The sequence below is a fragment of the Hippopotamus amphibius genome, chromosome 6 (genome assembly GCF_030028045.1).
Source record: "Hippopotamus amphibius kiboko isolate mHipAmp2 chromosome 6, mHipAmp2.hap2, whole genome shotgun sequence".
In the NCBI taxonomy this organism is placed as follows: Eukaryota; Metazoa; Chordata; class Mammalia; order Artiodactyla; family Hippopotamidae; genus Hippopotamus; species Hippopotamus amphibius.
Window position 1 is genome coordinate 3,668,642 of NC_080191.1, and position 19,813 is coordinate 3,688,454.

A 19,813-nucleotide genomic window follows, 5' to 3' on the forward strand; every position below is an offset into this window, starting at 1 on the left:
GTGCAGTATTTAAGTAGGGGATGGTGAGCGTGGACATCCTTGTCTTGTTCCCGATCTTAGAGGAGAAGCATCCATTCTCCAGTCTTTCACATTAAGTAGGTGGATTGGTTGTGGACTGTTCATAGGTGGCCTTGATCAGGGTGAGGAAGTTCCCTTCTATTCCTAGTTTTCTGAGTGTTATAAATCGTTATTGGGTGTTGGATTTTGTCAGCATCCATTTTCTCTGCATTAATTAAGATTATCATTTTTTAAACAATTTTTATTCTATTGCATTCCTATGATGTATCCCTCTTCATTATGGTGTATGATTTATATTGGAACTACCGTAATTTAATAAAATCTTCAGTAGAGTTGATATCTTTAGCATGTGGAGTCTTCTTATACAAAAACATTGTCTTATTTTCAGTTAAACATCTCTCTTGATTGAATGTATTGACTTTGATCCCCCATGTTTGGTAAGTTGTTTTTCAGTTTACAGTCTTGGATTTTCAAGAAAGAAAATGATTTATCATGACATAATGAGAGCAGTGGTTCTACTTTTCCAATGCTGACACTATTTATTATTTTTTTTACTGTATTTTCTAGGGCCTAAGAGCACTGTTGGGTGGAACCAGGGAGAGTGGATGTAGTTTCCCTAATGTGCATACTTCTCACGTGTCCTTGCTGTGTGTTTTCCTGGAAGGTCTCCCAGTAGATAACTATTTATTAACTTAAAGCCTCTTCCTTCTATTCCTAACTTGCTTTGAGTTTGTGTTAGATCCGGTGGTGAATATTATCAAATTTTTATGTCATTATTAAAATTATATAATTTTTCTTCCTTTAGTCAATTAGAATAGGAAATTATATTAATTTATTACTCAATGTTAAATGACTCTTGCCTTCCTGGGATAACCAACCCTTGTTCAGTCATGACATAATCTTTGCTCCTGGATTGGTGGTTATTATTTCTTTCTGACTTTTTCATCTACATACGCAAGTGAGATTGCTCAGTGGTTTTCTTTTCTCTGTCTTTGGGTAGTATTGGTATTGGGGTTATGCTACACTTATAAAGTGAGTTGAGGAATGTTCCAATGGACTAAAATGGCCTAAATAATAAAGGAATTATTTGTGTTTTTCAAGGTCCGATATAAATCAGCTATAAAACCATTTGGGTCTTGGGGAATAGGTCTCTGATTATCTCTTTAGCTTCTTCTCAGATATTAATCCCTACAGGTTTTCATCCATCCACTTCTGCTGTTATTATTTCTTGGGTCCTCCTGTCTAGGTTGCAACGGGAGTTCCAGAATGGTGAGCAGAGCCCTTCACAGTCTCTGTCCTCACGGGGCTCGCAGTGCGGTGGAGGGACAGACCTTAGTCAGACATCATGCATGTAAACTGCAGTCATATCACAGGCTGTGAGAGAGCAGAGCACAGCGCCGTGAGGGCTCGCAACAAGAAGCTTAAACATAGTCGAGGAAGCCACGCCAGGGTTTCCTGAACATGTGACACCAGATATGAGGGGCGCGTGAGAGAGTTAAGCAGGCGACAATGAGGGGCGGGCGTACTTCAGAGGAGGCAGGAACAGCAGGTGCTTCTGTACAGAAATGCCTCGGGAGGCCAGGTCTTTCAGATCTCCTGGGAGTTTTGACTTTTAAACTAGAGGGTATAAGGTCAGATTTGTGTTTGAAAAGATAATTCTGGATTAGAGGAGACAAAGAGGGGACTGAGGTTTGACTTTTTTCTGAAATTTTTTTTCGGTAATATAGATGAGATTTCTTACATCCAGATGAGCAAGTTTGGGGTAATCTTTGAATTTGTAGGGTATCATTTCATCTTAGTAAAGTGTTCCTCGGTTGGTGATATTGACGTTTTGGGCAGAACTGCTCCTCCTTGCACAGGACTGGCCTGAGCATTTCAAGTGTTTAGCCTCTGTAACCTCTGAGAACTAGATGCCAGGAGCCACTCATCACCACCTGGTCCACCAGAAATAGAAGTGCCTTCCCTTGTTTTCAGAGGCTCCGTGAAGAGGTGGTTCGTCTGCTAGCTGAGAATTAATGAATGACACTTTCCAATTAATTTTTATAAATTTATAGGTACTTTAAATAGTCTTCTGATCAGTCCTTAAATTACCTTCCTCATCTGTAATTCAATTAATGAATATTTTCTCCCTCCCTCCCTTTCTCTCGCATCAGGCTTGCCTTGAGCTTGTTTGTTAATTTGGACTCTGTGGTGTAAGCCGAAAGACGTCAACTCCCTAACTCAGGTTAGCTTGAGAGAATAAAAGGGGAATCCCTTGACTTGTATCACTGAAAAGCCTGGATGGTTCAGACTTCTGTCATTGCTGGACCTGGGGGCTCAAATTATTTTTGAGAATATGTCCTTTTCTGTCTGTCCGGCTCACCTCTGTGTGGCCCTTGTCCTCTGGAGACTTCCCTAGTGATAAAAAACGGCACACTTTTACTTCTTCCTTTTTGCCTTTTAATCTTACATAGTTTTTGATACAACCAGATATTTTAAGTCTTTTTTAATTAACTTTTTTATATTATGTCTGTAATCTCTTAGATACCACTTACGAATGAATTTCAGTTTCACTGTAGTTCTAGGGGTTGCTTTGCTCACCAGCTTTTCTCACACCCCAAGTCTGCCATGCTTCCTTGAATTTATTTATTCAGTTATTTTTGGTCCAGCTTATCTCCCTTTCCAAAATAGTTCAAAGGTGGCAATTTTCTGAGTACTGTGTGCTTCTGAAATATCTTCATTTTGCTTTATGATTGAATGCTAGTTTGACTTGGTAAACAATTTTAGGTTTAAAGTAAGTTTTCCTTAGAAATTTGAAGATATATTTCCACTGAATTTTAAATCCTCTGTTCCTGTCAAGAATTATCTTTTACTTATAAGTAAACCTATGTGTGTATTTTGTGTGTGTGTGTGTGTGTGCACACGTGTGTGTGTGTGTGTGAGAGAGAGAGAGAGAAAGAGAGAGAGAGAGAAGGTGCATAGAAGAGGGGGTAGCTTTTAGAATGACCTTCTGAGGCTTGGAGTTCATAAATATTACCAAAATATGCTTAGGATTTCTTTGTTATTTCTTTTCCAGCATGTGAGTGTCATTTCAAACTGAAAGCTTAATATTTGAGGAGAACGAAAAAGTAAACATATGTTTAGTCACTCATCTTAAAACAGAAGTCTTCCTTACTGCTTCTAATTGTTTTCAGCTGATTTTATTGAGTTTTCAATGTATTCAATAACATTATCACCTAACAGTAAAACTTTTGTTTCTTCAAATATATATACTCATACTTTTTTTACCTAATTGTTAATAATTATGATAACATATCTTCGTCTTGTTCATAACTTTAATGTCTTAACCTTAATGGGATGATTCTGAGATGTTACCATTTTGTATGATGTAGATATTTTCACATATTATTAGGATGTGTATGCATGTTGATATATATACACATACATATATATTTTTTCTTCTGTTTTCATTTTACTAAAGTTTTGTCATGAATAATTACTGAATTTCATTACGTATATTTTTTGACAGCCATAAAGATAATCACATGATTTTTCTCCTTAGTTTTATTGCTTTATGAATTATAACAATAGACTTTACAATACCAGACAGTTATGAATAAAGTGTAACTTTAAAATATTGAAATTTTGAAGAATTTATTCCTAAGTTTGACTTGCTAATATTTTTATTTATAGTTTTTCTTCTGTTTCCAAGGTAAATTGGTCTGTGATTTTCTTTTTTATAGTATCTTTGTCAATTTTCAGTATCAATGACATAGCATTTCAGTAAAAATAATGAAGTTTTGTTCTGTCTGAACTTACAGCAGTTTAAATTAGAACTTTATGTGAAGATTCTTAAATAATTCATATTTGTATCATTTGGGCCTGCTGCCTTTTATGGGGATAAATTTTTTTACAGTATTTCTGTTGTCTTTATGATTCTGATTCCATTCAGATTTTTCAACTCCTCCTATATCCATTTCCTTTCTCTAGAAAATTGTCCATTTCACCCAGATTTTTACAACTATTGACATAAACATGTGCCTAAGTATTAAGCAGCTAATATGACCACTAAAGATGCAGATTTCACTGTGGATAGTTTAATAGTGCAGGGTCGTTATTCTTACTTAATAATTGAGATCTCGTGAGTTTGCGAAATAGGTGGGCGATGGTTCTGGGTTTTCCACCAGCACAGCCTCATCACCCCCTTCCCACCTTCATGCTGTTCCTCCCCCTCAGGTACTGGTTGAAAGTTCTTAGGTTGTGGAGCTCTTGTATGTTCCAGCCTAAGGGCTGGCGTACTTTTTTGTAAGGGGCCGATCGTAGAGTTTTATGCTTCATGGGCCGTCCTCTGGTGCAGCTGCTCAACGCTGCAGTTGCAGCCGCTGTAAATCATACGTAAAGGGATGAGCGTGGCTCCATCCCAGAGAGACTTGATTTACAGACACGGGCAGGGGGTGATTCCAGAGGCCTGTGGACTTTAGCTGCCCTCTGCTCTGGGCCTGGCTCTGGGCGTGTGGGGCACTGCGGGGAAAGGAAGCAGTGTCCACTGCCGTGGGCAGCTCTGACACTCGTGGTACCCAGTGTACTTGGTCCACGGCGCATCAGGCGTAGCCAGTGTTTGCTGAGTGAATGAGTACAGCTTATAATAAGCAGGAAAGACAAGATACAATGCGAGGATGAGCCAGGGCACCTAACGGGGTACCTAACCCACTCTGATTTCTTTTTTATTTAGCCTACAAGGTATTCGTACATGAGATTATATATTTTCCTCTGGCCACAAGGTGGCCTGTGTCCCTTTTGCATAGACTTTGGGATGGCTCTTTTTCTCTGAGAAGTAATTCTTTTTCTCTGAGCAATAATTTCATATCTGTCACTGGAGGGTTGAAGTTGCCAGAATTCTGAACATAGGTAAATAGAATTTCTGTGACATAACTGTAGTCCCCACCTACTGGGGACAGTGAGAAATGCTAGGCCTGAAAGGCATGCTTGTTAAAGGGGCTCGATGTCAGATGAATGGCGGCACAAATCCACAGTTTTCTGTTCGGAAATGCTGAAGCACCTTTGTTATAAGAGCATAGGCCATGGAAACAGCTAGTATGAGTTCAGATACCAGACCACCATTTACTAGCCGTGTGGTAGCGGACAAGTTAAGTTACCTCTCTGTGCCTCAGTTTCTCTAATGCATAAAATGGAGATCAAATTTCCCCTGAATTAATACTTATTGTGAGGATTAAGTGAATTAGTGCACATTAGTAAATAAAAACCACCTGGCACATAGTAAACACTAATGGTTACACGTTGTTATTAGTGCAGCAAATAAAATGCAACTAATATAAATATGAACACTGTGTGTCTCGTTAGAGGTTATATTTCATATTTTTTACAACGGGTATACCATAAACACCAACCAGTCAGAATGGATGCTGGCCTTAGAGCTGACAGAGGCTCAGACTAGGGCACCAGGGAGGTTCTGGAAGAGGTGGCAGCCAGGCTGTCAGGGAGAGAGGCCAGTAGCTGCTTTCCAGCCCACCCAGCAATGTTGTAATATTCCAGCTTCCGGCCCCACCGCATGGAAGCAGAGCAGCTCCTAGTGTTAGCACAGTGACAGTGACATAGAGTATTATTTTTTGTATTTGTATGCCTATGTTTATTTAATTATAATGCTAATTTCCCACCCAATTACAGTATAGACTAGTTGAAGTTAATATTTATTTCTGATCAAGTTTCCCCGTAAGCTCTTTGAACCTCTCCTTGGCTGACTCTTGTTTTCTCGCTGTCTGTAGATATATGCAAAAAACCTGGTGAATGCCGATCGCTGCGCACTTTTCCAGGTAGACCATAAGAACAAGGAATTATATTCAGACCTTTTTGATATCGGAGAGGAAAAGGAAGGAAAACCTGTCTTCAAGAAGACCAAAGAAATAAGGTACAGCTAGAAGTAGCGCGTCAGTTGCTGTGATGGCAGCTGTGCAGGTGTTCTGTTACCCACTTGTCTGTGCCTATTCACAGGTGTGCTGACAGTACTTGTCATACTGTGATATCATTCCCACCAGGACCCGCCTCCTGAAGGTAGTACTTCTGGGAATGACATTGCAGTGCCAGCGAAACCGCGCCTAGGAAGCTTTAGCGTCACTCCTGGAAATGCCGTCTTCCGGAGGCGGTCCTTTTGGAAATCATGTTGGAAAAACTTACTAGTGCTCCCAGGTAGGTAAAGGTGCACCCCACCTGGAGTCTGCAGGGTTTCCTATGTCTAGGAACAGGTGTACTTAAACAGTTTTTTCCCCATGCTTCCCAACCTATAGGGCTGTCTCAAAGTCCAGACCATAGTGGAAATTGACCTGGTATATTTGATAACTTCAACCCATTATTCTATAACCGAACAGTTGGTTTAATCAGTCAGAGCACACGCTTGTTGCATCTTGAAACGAAAGCCTTCTCCGTTCTTCAAGTGGCAGTCGTTGTCACTTCAAGTGAACAGAATGGAGTTTGTTTGGCTGGTGGAGGGGTGGTGGCTCAGTCCTGTCCCCATCTGAGCACCTACAAGGAGCACTGTCACAGAACCGTGGAGAATCAAGTGTCACAGTGTAGTTTTTTTTTAGACATCTGCGTTTCTTTTGCTTTATATTGATATATATTGTTTAGCTACTTGTCCACATAGTACTCTAAAGCACCTTGGTAGTTACAGCATTCTAGTAAAGTGCTGTTCCTTATGAATACGAGTTGCTATTCATTTGGGCTGTCTGTCATATAAGCAAACATGGAACGTGGCCCGCACTGGGCCTCACGAATGCCCGCCGCTGGGTGTTACTCGCTCTATACTCACATAACTCTGAGTTATAGGCACTATTTAGGTTGTTTAAAAAGTTGTTTTATTGTTAGTTTGCTTGTTTAGAGCTCAGTAGATCAGTCTGGATATAGTCGTTTAGGTAAAGTCATTTCTCTTGCTGAGGGATTGAGTGGTCCCTAACAGTGCTGGCATTGATCTCATTTGGAAGATGTTAACTTGGAGCCTGTATTTACAGGCCTGGGAAAAACAGTGAGGGGGTGTGATTGTCTGTAGCTTTCTAGGCTGACCGGGTGATGCCAGCCATTTATGTGAGGGCAGGCCCTTCCGTGTGGCTTCCACTGACCTGAGGTAGCAAACCAAAGCAAGCTACCCTCAGACCAAGAAAATAAGCATAAACCATGAAATGGATTCTGATACGCTGTTCAAGGCTCTCTAATCTGTTGTGCTCATGCTGTTGAAAGCACAGGAAAACCAGGGCAAAAACAACCTTGCGTTTTATGCAGTGCAATGTTGGATTCTTTTTTTGGTGTTTTAAGACAGTTCTCTTTGAATTTTGAATTTTCCTTAGGGAAATCCTTAGGTGGAGCTTTACTTCAGTAATTATCTTCTATAATGTTGAAAATGTAAGATTATAAAAGTAATTTTTGAGCTATTGAAATATGTCGATATTGTGATTGGAATCATCTTAACTAAATTTTGAATGAGTGCATGTTTGATTATAATATCGTAATGAGAGAACTAAAAGAAAATGCTGATGTTAGATATCAAAACGTTTAAGTGTGATCAGGTAACGCCTGTGGTTTTGGTTATATGTGTGGTGGAAAGTACACTGGTGTTGACCTCATTCTTTGTTTTTATTGTGTCACTAATATTTTAAGAATGTTGGCAACTTATTGAACCTACAGGGGTCTCAGTTCACAGTGAGAATTAATTAAGACAATTTATGTTGAAGCATCTTGTAAATTATAAGGTATTTTGCAAATATAAAGGATTATTATTGATCAGTGCAGGAGAATGCTAGTTAATTTTTCAGCTTCTTCTTGTGATTCAGTATAATTTAATACATTGTGAATGATATCTTAAAACAAGTTTCTCAAGTGATTACTATGCAGTTTTTATGCTATACCTTATGTTTTTATAAGATGATTTAGAATATGTAAATGTACAATTAATATAAGCATTTAAAATAAAACAATCTTTTCTATTCAATATTTGGTGATAGTAAAATGTCTCAAATTATTTTATGACATCTGTATTTTAATTAGCATGTTCCTCTCTTTTATATGTGCAGATTTTCAATTGAGAAGGGAATTGCTGGTCAAGTAGCAAGAACAGGGGAAGTCCTGAACATTCCAGATGCCTATGCAGACCCTCGCTTTAACAGGTAGGAAGGAGTTTATGTCCTCCGTCGGTTTGTCCCTTCCTGTCCTGCTTGGCTGAAGCTGCTGCGGGAGAGCCCTAGTTCTCCGTGTCCCGACTCAATTAGTTTTTTCCCACTTGGGGCTGTTATACTTTCTTTGAACCAACTTATTATCAGTAGTCAGTGTGCTTGGATATTTGTAAAATGATGGATTCATCTCCAGCTTTTGGAGTTTAAAAGTTACAAAAATAACTAAAAAGCACGAGTTTAAATTTATGAAGTTACTTTTTCCGTGATAGGGTCATCCTTTTGTGCTGAGCGTGTTCTTTATCAAACCGCCCCTCAGAAGCTGTGGCGTATCCTGGTGACCGTGCTTGGGCTGAACCCTGGCTCCGGCCTTTGTTAGCTCCAGAATGACCTGGAGTAAGTTCCCTGAGCTCTCTGAGCCTCAGTGGTTTTCTCATCTTTAAAATGGGCACGATAATACCCCTTTTTTTAAGATTAAAATTTTTAAGATTTTTAAAATATTCATAAAAGGCCTGGCAACTTTATACGACACAAAGTAGGAACTCAGTAAGTTGCAGCCTTTACTGGATATTATTAAAGTTGGATATTAGGATTTCTTATAAAGATTTTTTACTTTGTTTTGAGTTGCTTTGTAGAACCAGAAACCAGTTTATATAATTTGATTTTAATAAATCTCTCGAAATTGCAGTCTGGAGGTTGATGCTCTGACTGTTGAAGGGTAATGGTTCACATATTTTGACAACAGTTTTCTGTGCTTTCAAACATGGGTTTCCTTTAAGATACTTAAATAACATAGGTAATAGGAAATTTTTTCAGGTGTCTGACTTTTTTTTTAAGCTCTTTAGTGGAATATAATTGCTTTACACTGTTGTACCAGTTTTTGAGGTACACCAAAGTGAATCAGCTGTATTTATACATATATCCCCATATCCCCTCCCTCCCACGACTCCCTCCTACGCTCCCTGTCCGGGCCCTCTAAGGCATCACCCATCATCACGTTGATCTCCCTTTGTTATACAGCAACTTCCCACTGGCTATCTATTTTACAGTTGGTAGTGTATCTATGTCTATCTCTCTCACTTCGTCCCAGCTTTCCCTTCACCCCCCGCCCCTCAGCCCCGTGTCCTCCAGTCCATTCTCTACATCTGCATCTTTATTCTTGCCCTGTCACTGGGTTCATCAGTACCATTTTTTTAGATTCCATATATATGAGTTAGCATACAGTAGTTGTTTTTCTCTTTCTGGCTTACTTCACTCTGTATGACAGTCTCTAGGTCTATCCACCTCATTACATATAGTTCAATTTCATTCCTTTTTATAGCTGAGTAATATTCCATTGTATATATGTGCCACATCTTCATTATCCATTCATCTGTTGATGGGCATTAAGGTTGCTTCCATGTCCTGGCTATTGTAAATAGTGCTGCAGTGAACATTATGGCACATGTTTCTTTTAGGATTATGGTTTTCTCTGGGTATATGCCCAGCAGTGGGATTACTGGGTCGTATGGTAGTTCCATTTTTAGTTTTTTAAGGAACCTCCAAACTGTTTTCCATAGTGGCTGTACCAGGTTACATTCCCACCAACAGTGCAGGAGAGTTCCCTTTTTTCCACACCCTCTCCAACATTTATTGTTTCTAGATGTTTTGATGATGGCCATCCTGATTGGTGTGAGGTGACACCTCATTGTGGCTTTGACTTGCATTTCTCTAATGATTAGTGATGTTGAGCATCTTTTCATGTGTTTGTTAGCCATCTGCATGTATTCTTTGGAGAAATGTCTATTTAGGTCTTCTGCCCGTTTGTGGATTGGGTTATTTGCCTTTTTGGTGTTAAGCTGCATGAGCTGCTTATATATTTTGGAGATTAATCGTTTGTCCGTTGCTTCGTTGGCAAGTATTTTCTCCCATTCTGAGGGTTGTCTTCTGGTCTTGTGTATGGTTTCTTTTGCTCTGCAGAAGCTCTGAAGTTTCATTAGGTCCCACTTATTTATTTTTGTTTTTATTTCCATTACTCTAGGGGGTGGATCAAAACAGATCTTGCTGTTATTTACGTCGAAGAGTGTTCTGCCTATGTTTTCCTCTACGAGTTTTATAGTGTCTGGCCTTACATGTAGGTCTTTAATCCATTTGGAGTTTATTTTTGTGTATGGTGTTAGGAAGTGTTCTAATTTCATTCTTTTACATGTTGCTGTCCAATTTTCCCAGCACCACTTATTGAAGAGGCTGTCTTTTTTCCATTGTATATTTTTGCCTCCTTTGTCAAAGATAAGGTGCCCATATGTGTGTGGGTTTACCTCTGGGTTCTCTATTCTGTTCCATTCATCTACCTTTCTAGTTTTGTGCCAGTACCATACTGTCTTGATCACTGTAGCCTTGTAGTATAGTTTGAAGTCAGGAAGCCTAATTCCACCAACTCCATCTTTCCTTCTCAAGATTGCTTTGGCTGTTCGGGGTCTTTTGCGTTTCCATACAAATCGTAAAATTTCTTGTTCTAGTTCTGTGAAAAATGCCATTGGTAATTTGATAGCAATTGCATTGAATCTGTAAATTGCTTTGGGTAGTATAGTCATTTTCACAATGTTGATTCTTCCAATCCAAGAACATGGTATGTCTCTCCATCTGTTTGTACTGTCTTTGATTTCTTTCATGAGTGTCTTATAGTTTCCTGCATCCAGGTCTTTTGCCTCCTTAGGCAGGTTTATTCCTAGGTATTTTATTCTTTTTGTTGCAGTGGTTAATGGGAGAGTTTCCTTAATTTCTCTTTATGCTCTTTCATTGTTAGTGTATAGGAATGCCAGAGACTTCTGCTCGTTAATTTTGTATCCTGCTACTTTACTAAATTCATCGATTACCGCTAGCAGTTTCCTGGTAGAATCTTTAGGGTTTTCTATGTATAATATCATGTTATCTTCAAAGAGTGACGGTTTTACTTCTTCTTTTCCAATTTGGATTCCTTTTATTTCATTTTCTTCTCTGATTGCTGTGGCTAAAACTTCCAAAACTATGTTGAATAATAATGGTGAGAGTGGGCATCCTTGTCTTGTTCCTGTTCTTAGAGGGAATGCTTTCAGTTTTTCACCGTTTAGAACGATGTTGGCTGTTGGCTTTTATTATGTTGAGGTAATTTCCTTCTATGCCCATTTTCTGGAGAGTTTTTATCATAAATGGATGTTGAATTTTGTCAAAAGCTTTTTCTGCATCTATTGAGATGATCATATGGTTTTTATCCTTCAGTTTGTTAATATGATGTATCACATTGATTAATTTGTGTATATTGAAGAATCTTTGCATTCCAGGGATAAACCCCACTTGATCATGGTGTATGATCTTTTTAATGTGTTGTTGGATTCTGTTAGCTAGTATTTTGATGAAGATTTTTGCATCTATATTCATCAGTGATATTGGCCTGTAATTTTCTTTTTTTGTGACATCTTTGCCTGGTTTTGGTTGATTGATGTCAAATATTCATAACTCGTGTATAAACACAGCTGTATCCTGGTAATATATTTTTATCAGTTAATTAAGGGTATGCTGAAAATTCTCAATTTTTTTCTTAAAAGAACAGACTTGCTCTTAGAGTACTTAAGTATTGAAAATATTCACATCTCTGTATACAGAGCCTTTATATACAAGTGTATGGGTCACCTGTAAGAACATGAACAGGCAAGCAGTAGACTGTGAGAAAACATTTGCAGAACATATATGTGGCAAAATATTTGTATCCAGCATATATTAAAAACTCTTCCAATATAATAATAAGATGACCCAATTTAATAAACAGGATACAAGATTTTAACAGACACTTTGCAAAAGATCTCTGAATGGCCATTAAACATATGAAAAGATGTTTGATGTCAGGGAATGTAAATTTAACTGACTGTGAGATCCTGCTCCATACCACCTTGAATGGGTAAATTTTTAAAAAATTGATGAGAAGGCAAGGATGTGGAGAGATTAGCCCCTCATCCGGTGCTGGTGGGAGTGCACATCGGTACAGCCACTTTGGAAAACAGATTCACAGCGTCTTACAAAGTTCAGCAAACTTACCGTACTTAGTCAGCTGTGATAACCCCCATTTAAGTTTGTTCAGCAAGTTACAGCTCTCATAAATATGACCAAGTTCAAAGGAACATGTTATTTTACCAAACTTACTATATTTTTCCTCTCAATCCAGTTTGCATTTACTTTGTGATGTTGAATGCTTAAAACCAGGTGATAAACCGAAAGCCTCCTAGAGACTGTTCTGAGAAACTTGTGAAAATGGAACAAATCGGGTAGAATATTTTTGAAAAGGTTTTAATAAAACACTTGCAAATGTCGCGTTGTGTTGGAGTTCAGAAGCTGACGGCTCCATTGCCGTTGAGCGTAGGAGAAGCGGCACCGAGTGAAGGTTTGTGGGAGAGCGTGTGGCTTCTCTCCTTGGCCTGACTCTCCCCCGCGCTGTGGTCTTCCCCCGCGCAGGGAGGTGGACCTGTACACGGGCTACACGACGCGCAACATCCTGTGCATGCCCATCGTGAGCCGGGGCAGCGTCATCGGCGTCGTGCAGATGGTCAACAAGGTCAGCGGCAGTGCCTTCTCCAAGACGGACGAGAACAACTTCAAGATGTTTGCTGTCTTCTGTGCCCTGGCCCTGCACTGTGCCAACGTAAGTCACGCTTTTCAACCGCCTTTTTTACGACTCGATTTAAATTTTAGAACCTTCTAAAGTTTTTTTCCACTTCCTTTATAAACCAAAAACAGTGATTCCTGGTTGTGCGTATTTTCAGAAATACCTTAAATGCCTTGGAAGAAAAAAATCTCCTAAGTTTTGCATTTATTTCAAGGCGTGAATTTGTTAAAAACAAAAACGAAGTCAACGTGAGGGTAACCCGTTCCAGTGTAAGGTTTACATTTCCTGATAACCTGCTGGTTATCCACGCCCTCGGCGTGCGTCATTTGTACCACACTTGAGACTCTTGGACCAAAAAAGAGTAATGACTCCTGTCCTAACACCAACCAGGAAAGTTTCCTTTGTGAGGAAAAGCAAGGCAGCCACTCGGCACCTTTGTCAGATGCCTTGTAGATGTTGTCATTAACTCCTCACAGCAGCCCAGCCCTGTCTACTGAATGATAAGGAGAGGTTCCATTTACTTTATGAAGTCTCACTTTATAATAGTGGAACGTATCATCTTTCTTTTACATTTTTATATTTTCAATGAGTGAAACATTTAGTATTCTATAAACTCTAGCAATCCTTTAGTGACATCACTGGAATTTTGAAGTTAGGGAAAATTTTATTAACCTCTTATAAAGCCAAGTCAACATGAATGGGAATTACCACCTTCATAAAGTTGAGAAATGGTCTTTTTGGAAATAGAATGGAGTTCCATGGGAGCAACCACATGACTAATAGAAACAGTTAAAAGAGGAACACAAATGGCAAAAAATAATACCCTGGTGACTAGGGGTAACTGCGGACAGGGCATTAGCGCTGTTTAGTCCGAGGCCCCGTCCCCTCCGCACCGCCTGGGCCTCTCACGGGGACATGTGTTGTCACTCGGCCATTGGAAATACACGCGTGCAGTTGTCAAATGCTTTTTACGTCACACATTTTCTGTTCCTGTGTATCTCCTCATAAATAAAAATATTGACAGTATACTTTTTTTTTTTTTTGGCCACACCACGTGGCTTATGGGATCTTAGTTCCCTGATCAGGGATTGAACCTGGGTGCTCGGCAGTGAAAGTGTGGAGTCCTAACCACCGATCTGCCAGGGAACTCCCTACATTTGTTTTGCTTAGTTTGAAAGTTTCAGAGAATGTAATTTCCAGCGTATTCTAAATGTTGATCTCCATCATTTTTAAATGTGCTGGATGGAATCTGAGTGTTAGAACAATTTGACATTATTATAGCGCACTTAAAGAGTACGCTGACTAGCTCTGCTGACGGAAAAAGTTAGCATCATTCTCTTCCTTTGAGCATGTGATTCTGTTACCCCACAGAAGTTTGTTCTAATATGTTTTATGCTTTAGAGTGTTTTGTTAATTACCTTAAGATAGTAGTCTAAAACAAACATGTATAAGAAGTATTACAGATTAATTTTGACCTGTAGTATTATATGTCATTATCACTATATATGTGATCAAAGCAACCATGTTATTAAATTTTGATAAATAATTATCCAAAATGTAAAGTACACATTATTGGAAACTCCTGTTTCTTAATGAGAAGGCTGTGGCTTAGAACAAAAATAGGTTAATGTAGCCATTCATAAATTTTACCTATTGTTAGGATGAAACTAGACTTGGCATAAATTTTTTACACTTTTTATTTTGAAACGATTTCAGACAGAAAGCAACGTTGCAAGAATAATACAAAGCATTCCCTTATACTTTTACCCATGCTCCCAAACAGTTACTATGTTAATCTTTTAAATGTTAATATATTAGCATTTTTGCTTTGATATTCTTTCTCCTTCTCTCTCTTTCATTCATAGGTATCATTTTTCTCTGGTGCATTTGAGAGTGTTTCAGACAATATGTCTCATAACCCTGAAATGCTTCAGTTTGTATTTTTTAAAAACAAGGACATCTTCTTTTTCTACTGCATAATTAAAAATAAAGAAATTCACATCGGTACCATATTAGTTTGTTAGGACTGCCATGACAAATACCAGGCCGGGTGCCTTAAACAACAGAAAATTCTTCTCCACAGCTCTGGCGACTAGAAGTTAAAGATCAGGGTGTTGGCAGGTTGGGTTTCTTTGGAGACCTCTCTCCTTGGCTTGTGGACGGCTTCCTCCTCCCTGTGTCTTCCTGTGGTCTTTTCTCTGTGCACGTCTCTGTTCTAATCTGCTCTGCTTATAAGAATGCAGGTTATATTGGGTCTGGGCCCACCCGAGTGACCTCATTTTACCTTAACCACTGCTTCAAAGTCCCCGTCTCCAAGCACAGCCACAGCCTAAGGTACTGGGGTCGGGCTTCACCATATGAACTTGAGGGCACAATTCAGCCCTCACAGGTGCTGTAGTGCTGTCTTGTCTGCAGACCTCTGGAGTCTGCTTTCATCTGGAACCCTCCCTTACTCTGTCTTTCGGGACTTGGTCATTCTTGAAGTGTATGGGCTGCTTATTTTGTAGTGTTTCTTATTTTGGTTTAGTCTGGTGTTTCCTCCTGACTCTCTCAGGTTATCACTTTGACAGGACTGTCACAGAATGCTGTGTTCTCGTGGCACCCGCTGCAGGAAGGCTTGCGTCCTGTTGCTGGGGATGTTGACCTTTATCACTCTGTTAAGGGGCCGTCTGCCTGGGTTCTCTACTGAAACGTCCTCTCCCCCTTTTGCCACTGTTTTAGAAGAGAGTTTACACATATCCTTTGCTCTTTCTTGCTCTCTCTGCACATCCATACCACAGAATCCCTTCCAGCCATTTCATTTCCATCTTTGGAATTTCGTCCTTTGATGTTGAGAAATGCGGCTCCCAGTATTTAGCATCAGTTTTATTTGTACTCGTCGCTGTATTTTTAGGGAAGCCATAGAATTGCTTTCATTTTGAGTAGATGGGAAGAGGAAGAGTTTTATTATAGCAGTTACTCTTAATCTGAACTCCCACCTGAGCTACAATGCCAACGTACTGATAATCCTGTCATCAAAAGTTATCTTTAGTGACCTGTCAGCTGGAAATGTACTCAGGTCCATCTTCAGTATCTTACGAAAGCTTTAGAAACCACTTTTAGGCCTTATTAACACCAATATTTTAAGTTATCTCTTTGTTTTAAGAGGTTTTTGTATTAGTGCAATTTGAGAAAGGGGTGATTTGAAATGGGTTGTGGGAAAAGGTCATTTTCAGGTAAGAGTACTTGTGGAAGTTAAGACGGTGGAAATTGATCCTCTTAAAATCTATCCATGTTTTCACGTATCCCTTGAAGAATTACTGTGTACTTCCCAGAGTGCATAAATGTCAGTTTAAGTATCAATACTATGCAGTTGGTTCCGCTGTGTTGTTAGAGGAGCTGGCCCAGTGGGTTCAAAGCTCTTCTGAACACTGATTGTTGCATTATGAAACCTGGACTTATTCACAATTAAATGATTATACCAATCCAAATACCAAGCTAAAACAAGAAAAATAACACTCCTTCTGAAAAGTCATGAATAAGTTAACAGGCATTCTATTTTTACATTGATTATTTAGGTAATTATTTAGAGTAAAGTTAGTGGTATTCATTTATAGTGAAACTGACTTGTAATTTTTATAAACACTTTGAAACTCACCAAAACGATTTCTGCTCTTCAACAATGACAGGTAGTATGTGTGCCACGGTTGTACTAAGTCATCACCTGGTGACAGGCTCTGGATGTAAAACTCTCCTAAGTTGAGCAAACCCAGGGCTGGTTGCCTTGAAGGTGTATGTTGAAATCCAAGTAATGCAGCTTCAGCTGTATGTGGAGTTAATTACCACTTTTTTAAACTGCAGTATTTCTTCTCCTCACAAAAGCTTATAAAAATTGTATTGTTTTCTACAGTTTCTCCAACTCAGAAAGCCTCTGACCCTGCAGCTTCAGGGTACCTCCTCTCCTCCAATTCCTTTCCTTGGCCTTCCAGTCTAGGGTTATTTCTGTTCCAATTCAGAAAAAAGACGAATTTACATATCGTCTTTGAAGTAATACTCACTCCCTCAAAGCAAGCATCCTTCTAAAGAAAAAATAAAAAGCAAACAACTCCCAATTTATGTCAGTTTCAATAAGGCAGCAGTTGGTTTCTTTACAAGAGGGTTTCTCAGTGCTTTCTTCTGCAGAGAATGTCGGACCACAGACCTCTCAAGTAAAGACCAAGACCTGGATTCCAGTCCTCACTCGGGGACTTACATCATGTTATTTTATTTTTTTTAATTTTTAATTTTTTAATTTTTTACAGTAAACTGCATATATTTAGAGTGTACAATTTGGTATCCCAATCTCCCAATTCATTCCCCCCCAACCCTCCCCACTTTCCCCACTTGGTGTCCATATGTTTGTTCTCTACATCTGTGTCTCTGCTTCTGCCTTGCAAACTGGTTGATTTGTACCATTTTTCTATAGTCCACATATATGTGTTAATATACAATATTTGTTTTTGTCTTTCTGACTCACTTCACTCTCTATGACAGTCTCTAGGTCCATCCATGTCTCTAAAAATGTCCCAGTTTCATTGCTTTTTACAGCTGAGTAATATTCCATTGTATGTATGTACCACATCTTCTTTATCCATTCATCTGTTGATGGATATTTAGGTTGCTTCCATGTCCTGGCTATTGTAAATAGTGCTGCCATGAACCTTGGAGCGCATGTGTCTTTTTGAATGATGGTGTTCTCTGGGTATATGCCCAGTAGTGGGATTGCTGGGTCATATGGTAGTTCTATTTTTAGTTTTGCAAGGAACCTCCATACTGTTCTCCTTAGTGGTTGTATCAATTTACATTCCCACCAGCAATACAAGAGCATTCCCTTTTCTCCACACCCTCTCCAGCATTTACTGTTTGTCGATTTTCTGATGATGCCCATTCTAACTGGTGTGAGGTGATACCTCATTGTCGTTTTGATTTGCGTTTCTCTAATCATTAGTGATGTCGAGCAGCTTTTCATGTGCCTCTTGGCCATCCATATGTCTTCTTTGGAGAAATGCCTATTTAGTTCCTCTGCCCATTTTTTGATTAGGTTGTTTGTTTTTTTGATATTGAGCAGGATAAACTGTTTATATATTTTGGAGATTAATCCTTTGTCTGTTGATTCGTTTTCAAATATTTTCTCCCATTCTGAGGGTTGTCTTCTTGTCTTGCTTATAGTTTCCTTTGCTGTGCAGAAGCTTTGAAGTTTCATTAGGTCCCACTTATTTATTTTTGGTTTTACTTCCATTACTCTACAGGGTGGATCAAAACAGATCTTGCTGTTATTTACATCGAAGAGTGTTCTTCCCATGTTTTCCCCTAGGAGTTTTATAGTGTCTGTCCTTACATTTAGGTCTTTTATCCATTTGGAGTTTATTTTTGTGTATGGTGTTAGGAAGTGTTCTAATTTCATTCTTTTACATGTAGCTGTCCAATTTTCCCAGCACCACTTATTGAAGAGGCTGCCTTTTCTCCATTGAATATGCTTGCCTCCTTTGTCATAGATTAGTTGACTGTAGTTTATCTCTGGGCTTTCTATCCTGTTCCATTGGTCTATATTTCTGTTTTTGTGCCAGTAACATACTGTCTTGATCACTGTAGCCTTGTAGTATAGCCTGAAGTCAGGAAGCCTGATTCCACCAACTCTGTCTTTCCTTCTCAAGATTGCTTTGGCTATTTGGGGTCTTTTGCATTTCCATACAAATCGTAAAATTTCTTGTTCTAGTTCTATGACAAATGCCATTGGTAATTTGATCGGGATTGCATTGAATCTGTAAATTGCTTTCAGCAATATAGTCATTTTCACAATGTTGATTCTTCCAATCCAAGAACATGGTATGTCCCTCCATCTGTTTGTGTCATCTTTGATTTCTTTCATTAGTGTCTTGTAGTTTTCTGAGTACAGGTTTTTTACCTCCTTGGTCAGATTTATTCCTAGGTATTTTATTCTTTTTGTTGCAGTGGTGAATGGGATTGTTTCCTTCATTTCTCTTTCTGATCTTTCATTGTTAGTGTATAGAAATGCAAGAGATTTCTGTGTGTTAATTTTGTATCCTGCAACTTTACTGAATTTATTGATTAGCTCAATTAGTTTTCTGGTGGCATCTTTAGGATTTTCTGTGTATAGGATCATGTCATCTGCAAACAGTGACAGTTTTACTTCTTCTTTTCCAATTTGGATTCCTTTTATTTCTTTTTCTTCTCTGATTGCTGTGGCAAGGACTTCCAAAACTATGTTGAATAGTAGTGGCGAGAGTGGACATCCTTGTCTTGCTCCTGATCTTAGAGGGAATCCTTCCAGTTTTTCACCATTGAGAATGATGTTTGCTGTGGGTTTCTTGTATATGGCCTTTATTATGTTGAGGTAGGGTCCCTCTATGCCCACCTTCTGGAGAGTTTTTATCATAAATGGGTGTTGAATTTTGCCAAAAGCTTTTTCTGCATCTCTTGAGATGATCATGTGGTTTTTATCTTTCAATTTGTTAATATGGTGTATCACATTGATTGATTTGCATATATTGAAGAATCTTTGCATTCCAGGGATAAACCCCACTTGATCATGGTGTATGATCCTTTGAATGTGTTGTTGGATTCTGTTGGCTAGTATTTTGTTGAGGATTTTTGCATCTAAATTCATCAGTGTTATTGCCCTGTAGTTTTCTTTTTTTGTGATATCTTTGTCTGGTTTTGGTATGAGGGTGATGGTGGCCTCATAGAATGTGTTTGGGAGTGTTCCTTTCTCTACAGTTTTTTGGAAGAGTTTGAGAAGGATGGGTGTTAGGTCTTCTCTAAATGTTTGATCAAATTCACCTGTGAATCCATCTGGTCCTGGACTTTTGTTTGTTGGGAGATTTTTAATCACAGTTTCAATTTCATTCCTTGTGGTTGGTCTGTTCATATTTTCTATGTCTTCCTGATTCAGTCTTGAAAGGTTATACCTTTCTAAGAATCTGTCCATTTCATCCAGGTTGTCCATTTTACTGGCATATACTTGCTTGTAGTAATCTCTTATGGTGCT

At 38.9% G+C, this 19,813-nt stretch overlaps 1 protein-coding gene across 2 annotated transcripts in view; it reads left to right on the forward strand.

Moving 5' to 3' along the window:
• Positions 1 to 19,813, forward strand: part of PDE10A (phosphodiesterase 10A) — a 294,827-nt gene that overhangs the window by 216,702 nt on the left and 58,312 nt on the right. For both annotated transcript variants that reach the window (XM_057740083.1, XM_057740084.1), the window contains exons 11-13: positions 5,781 to 5,923; positions 8,076 to 8,168; positions 12,636 to 12,822. In XM_057740083.1, the coding sequence (XP_057596066.1) occupies positions 5,781 to 5,923; positions 8,076 to 8,168; positions 12,636 to 12,822 (423 nt within the window). The remainder of the gene's footprint in view (positions 1 to 5,780; positions 5,924 to 8,075; positions 8,169 to 12,635; positions 12,823 to 19,813) is intronic.